This window comes from Gadus morhua, chromosome 23 (genome assembly GCF_902167405.1).
Source record: "Gadus morhua chromosome 23, gadMor3.0, whole genome shotgun sequence".
NCBI lineage: Eukaryota > Metazoa > Chordata > Actinopteri > Gadiformes > Gadidae > Gadus > Gadus morhua.
Window position 1 is genome coordinate 6302128 of NC_044070.1, and position 4846 is coordinate 6306973.

General features: G+C 41.3%; 1 protein-coding gene across 3 annotated transcripts; it reads left to right on the plus strand.

Moving 5' to 3' along the window:
* Positions 1–881: 881 nt before the first annotated feature.
* Positions 882–3922, plus strand: LOC115537425 (C-type lectin domain family 4 member G). 3 transcript variants are annotated; one of them, XM_030349353.1, is made up of 7 exons: positions 882–1040; positions 1155–1230; positions 1354–1452; positions 1561–2022; positions 2420–2559; positions 3177–3283; positions 3547–3922. In XM_030349353.1, exons 2-7 carry the CDS (start codon positions 1164–1166, stop codon positions 3683–3685), a joined length of 1014 nt encoding a protein of 337 aa, XP_030205213.1. In that variant the 5' UTR covers positions 882–1040; positions 1155–1163; the 3' UTR covers positions 3686–3922. The 3 variants fall into 3 exon arrangements, with proteins under 3 accessions (XP_030205213.1, XP_030205215.1, XP_030205214.1); XM_030349355.1 differs by having other exon boundaries at positions 3206–3283; positions 3547–3688; XM_030349354.1 differs by having other exon boundaries at positions 914–1040; positions 1140–1230.
* Positions 3923–4846: the final 924 nt, after the last annotated feature.

The window sequence follows — 4846 nt, forward strand, 5'->3', positions numbered from 1 at the left end:
CAATCTCATCGTGGCCATGTGAAGTGGGCGTGGCCGGTGTGACGTAATGGCTCCGCCCTCCTCACCTGTCTAAAGGTGCTGCCATCTGTGGCTGGAGTAGTTATTGCAGCTTATGTGTTCGAGCCTGCTTCCTAGTGGCTATGTGAGGGTAATGCAGCTTGTGTGTTCGATCCTGCTTCCTAGTGGCTATGTGGGGGCAGCTTATGTGCTTAAAATACGTAAAAAAATTATATGTAAACACCCCCCGCGATATTTCATGGATTGGTATGTCCCAATCTCGGGTGATCTGACGAACAGATATAAGGGAGGCGTGTCAGGGGGGGAAATAGAAGGGGGATTCTATGCCATGTTCTGTCTGTATATTCTCAGTTGTGTGAGGAAAAAATGGATTAAAATGGATTAATTAATTTTTGCTTCACTGCTGCCTTTTTGTGCTGAACCTAAGTGGGGCTCGGCCTCACCTACTCTCACAAGAAAATTCATAAATAAATGAAAATGAAAAAAAAATATATAAAAAATATAATATATAATTTTTATATATATATATATATATATATATATGTATAAAAGATATCTCCCCAGAAAGTACTGTAAAATAATAAGTTTGGCGCTTTTATTTCATTTTTTGTCGACCCTGGCTTGCTTCTTAAGACTGAGTTCGTCTAGAGGGGCAAGAGGGGCTCTAGCCCCACCAGCCCAATGTAATGTGTATTGGACTTAAAACATTGAAATTCGCATACTCAGAGCGTTTCTCTGTCGAAATGGACGGAGATTATTTGACTTCTGGTGGGGCTAGCCTTGGACATATATGGTTCGTTCCACTACAGCGTCATTTCGTTTTTCACAGTTCATTGGCTGTAGGGTGACCTCACACCTCATCTAAGGAGAAGGATTAACTTGCTAAAGCCTATCACTTCCCTTTCTAGAAGGATTTGTAATTGCTCATCATTTATTGCTATCATTTCTTCTGTGCTCACTTCTATGCAGGTCTTATTGGATCACTGCTGTTCAGTATATTGAACTCTTTGGAATTAATACAGGTAAGTTAATCCTTTTTTGTATTACATTTATGAAACCCCTTTTCAAAAGCAGGTTGAATTATTGAATGTGGTTAATCATTGCAAATCATTTCACTGAAGATCTCTTTTTTCCAGAGCTTTACAATGATGGGCTTTGAATTGGATGACAGCTTAAAGACATATAATCCAGGCAAAGAAAGTCACCGGACTGGTAAAAAAAGAGCTTGCATCCATTTAATATTATGACTAATAAATGCATAACTACTGTGATATCTTCTGTATGTCGATTTGACCCATAAATTGAAGACTAAACGTTCGTATCTTTATTCGGCAGTCACGTGGTTAAAAGAGAGACCCTTCAGAGCGGCTGCAGTCTGTCTTGGCGTGTTATGTGTTGTACTTCTGACTGGGATCATCATCGTAGCCGGCCACCGTGAGTCGAAAGTTATCTTTACTACGAGGCTATGATGTCGCCTTTATGAAGCAAAGAAAAAGACTGGATGATATGGTTTGCATACATGACTAATGTTCTGTGTGGCAGATAACCATGCGGCAGTGGAACAACCTACCCCTAGCTGTAACCTGATTGGAGAGCAAGTCCAGCTAGGGACCATATGCAACCTGACTGATTTGAGACGTGAACAGACAAGGAATAAAAATTTGACTAAGGAGAAAGACCAGCTAAGGATTACTTGCACCAACCTGATCCAGGAGCAAGACCTCCTCGGAACCAGTAACAAATACCTGACTAAGGAAATGAACCAGTTACAGACCATTAACAATAACCTGACTCAAGAGAGAGACCTCCTACAAACCTCTAACAATAACCTGTCTGAGGAAATGTACCAGTTGCAGACCATTAACAATAACCTGACTCAAGAGAGAGACCTCCTACAAACCAGTAACAAAAACCTGACTGAGGCAATGTACCAGTTGCAGACCATTAACAACAACGTGACCCTGGAGAGAGACCAGCTGAAAGAGCTCCAAAGGTTGAGTGGGGGTAAGGAAGGAAGTTATATTAAGAACAACTAATTGGTAACTAATTCAAAAGTATGCTGTCCATATTTTGTTTACTACTTTTTATTCTCACTATACAGTTAGTATTTCCTTAAAAGTTAAAAACATTTAACAGAAAGCAAATAAAAAAAAAATAAAGATAAAATCGAACTCATGTTTTTTTTTAATAATAATATGAATGTGTTCTGCTAGCCAAAAGACAACACAGCACCCAAAATACAGGATTTAACTTTAACTTAACCTAGAATTTAGAATTTAAACAATATTATAAAACGGAACACAAAAAATGACAAAGATAGCTAATATAAGTAACTGCTTGAGATTCCAAGTACTGTAATGCTACTCATGGATGTAATTAGAGGTTTTTTGTTTATTATTAGGAGGTTGTTTGGCGGGATGGCAGCCTCATGGTGGCAGTTGCTTCTTTCTCTCTGCTGAAAAGAAATCTTGGATGGCCAGCCGGCAGGACTGCCAGGACAAAGAAGCTGATCTGGTCATCATCCACAGCGAGGGGGAACAGGTCAGGATTGAAGGAAGGAGAGAGGAAGGAAGTAACTGTGTGACAAGTTTTGCACTAAATAAATTCTGAAAACATGATTTTATTTAGCATAAACTTAAACCTGCAAGTCCTGTAGAATTAAGTGGAATCTAGCATTATGACTCCTTACAGGGGGGCACAGTCAGCAGGGGCGCCGCTAGGGATTTTGGGCCCCATGAAAATAATCTTTACAGGGCCTTCTGTATTATAATTTCATCATCATTAGGGGCCTCTCTGGGCCCCCCTCCATCGTGGGCCCCTAGAATCCGTCTCCTTTACCCCCCCTTTTCGGCGCCCCTGACAGTCAGCATAGCTTCTGATACGTCATAGGAAATGGGGAAGGGGATTCAGTTGGTTGCAATCTACAACCTCACAGCCAGATACTTACTAAATCCTACTCCTAAATCCTAAAGACCGCATATATATCTATAATCCAAATATTGTGTGACATGAATTTGTGACAATTTATGACAATAAACAGAGTACAAATATATTATACATTTAACAAGAGGAACTGAACCCATTTTGTAGGCCGCTGTGGACCCTGGGTGTTAAGCTTTGACTGTTGTCTTTATAAAGAACCTCCTTCTTTCTTCCAGAATTTCATCAACAATTTCTGTTGGGTTAGGTCCGTCTGGATTGGTCTGCATGACATGGAATCCGAATCGGAGTGGAAGTGGGTAGATGGATCACCCATGAACCTGAGGTAACTGAGGGTTTCCTGCATGAAGTACAATGAGCAATATACAGTATGTATATATATATATGAATATATATGAATATATATATATATATATATATATAGAGAGAGAGATATTCATCAGAGGTTTGCGTGCCCACTATAGGTAAGAAGTAAATTAACCTCTTGGCCCTTATAGTTTTGGAGTTATACAATTTTGGGGACAAAATCTCGGCCAGATGCCTAGTGATGAAGGATATAATTAAGAATCTTTGCTTTTCTCCAAACAGTTTATGGGATCCTGGTGAACCCAACAATGCGGAAAATGAAGACTGCGCAGAGTTGATGCCAGAGTCAAAAACCTGGAATGATCTCCCTTGTTCCTTGGAAAGGCACTGGGTTTGCAAGCAGCAAATTCTGTTAAAATAAATTGACAACCAGAGATCAAAACCTCTATGAAATGAAGATTGCATTGGAGACAAATTCCATAGATATATGTTATAATATGGAGAATTTATGTATCATTGAGTATAATTCATTTCCTATTCTTTACTTATACCATTTGAAAAAATATCCCCAATGCATGAGAGTAGTGGTAAAAATGATTGAAGGACTTTATGTAAAGATTGAACATACAAGTTATATAATAAATTCCATCAAAAACAATGTCAGTTAATCATTTTAAATGTAGTAAAATTGTGTTATAGACAGTATCTCCCACTGGTGTTATAGACAGAGTATATCTAACTGGTGTTATAAACAGAGTATCTCCAACTGGTGTTATAGGGTTAGGCCCGTCTTATACCCGCCTATTGCCCGGGCATGGTTACCCGGGCCTACACATAATGGGGATTTCCTTTTCATGTAAATGCAATTAGACAGCATTGCGGTATCAGACACCCAAGCGTGACCCAAGGGATATACAACATTCAAATAAACAAATGAAATTTAAATTCTCAACACCAGGGATTATGGAAGAAATTAACGGTTACATTTTATGGCAAACTATGATTATTATTAGGCCCTCATCCTCAACTTCATCGTCATCCGCTTATCCGGGGTCGGGTCGCGGGGGGAGCAGCTCAAGCAGGGGGACCCTGACTTCCCTTTCCCAGGCCACATTGACCAGCTCTGACGGGGGGATCCCGAGGCGTTCCCAGGCCAGTGTTGAGATATAATCTCTCCACCTAGTCCTGGGTCTTCCCCGAGGTCTCCTCCCCACTGGACGTGCCTGAAACACCTCCCAAGGGAGGCGCCCAGTGGGCATCCTTGCCAGATGCCCGAACCACCTCAGCTGACTCCTTTCTAAGTAAAGGAGCAGCGGCTCTAATCCGAGTTCCTCACGGATGGCTGAGCTTCTCACCCTATCCCTAAGGGAGACGCCAGCCACCCTTCTGAGAAAACTCATCTCGGCCGCTTGTACCCGCAATCTCGTCCTTTCGGTCATCACCCAACCCCCATGACCATAGGTGAGGATAGGAACGAAGATCGACCGGTAGATCGAGAGCTTTGCCTTGCGGCTCAGCTCTCTTTTCGTAACAACGGTGCGGTAAAGCAAACGCAATACCGCCCCCGCTGCTCCGATTCTCC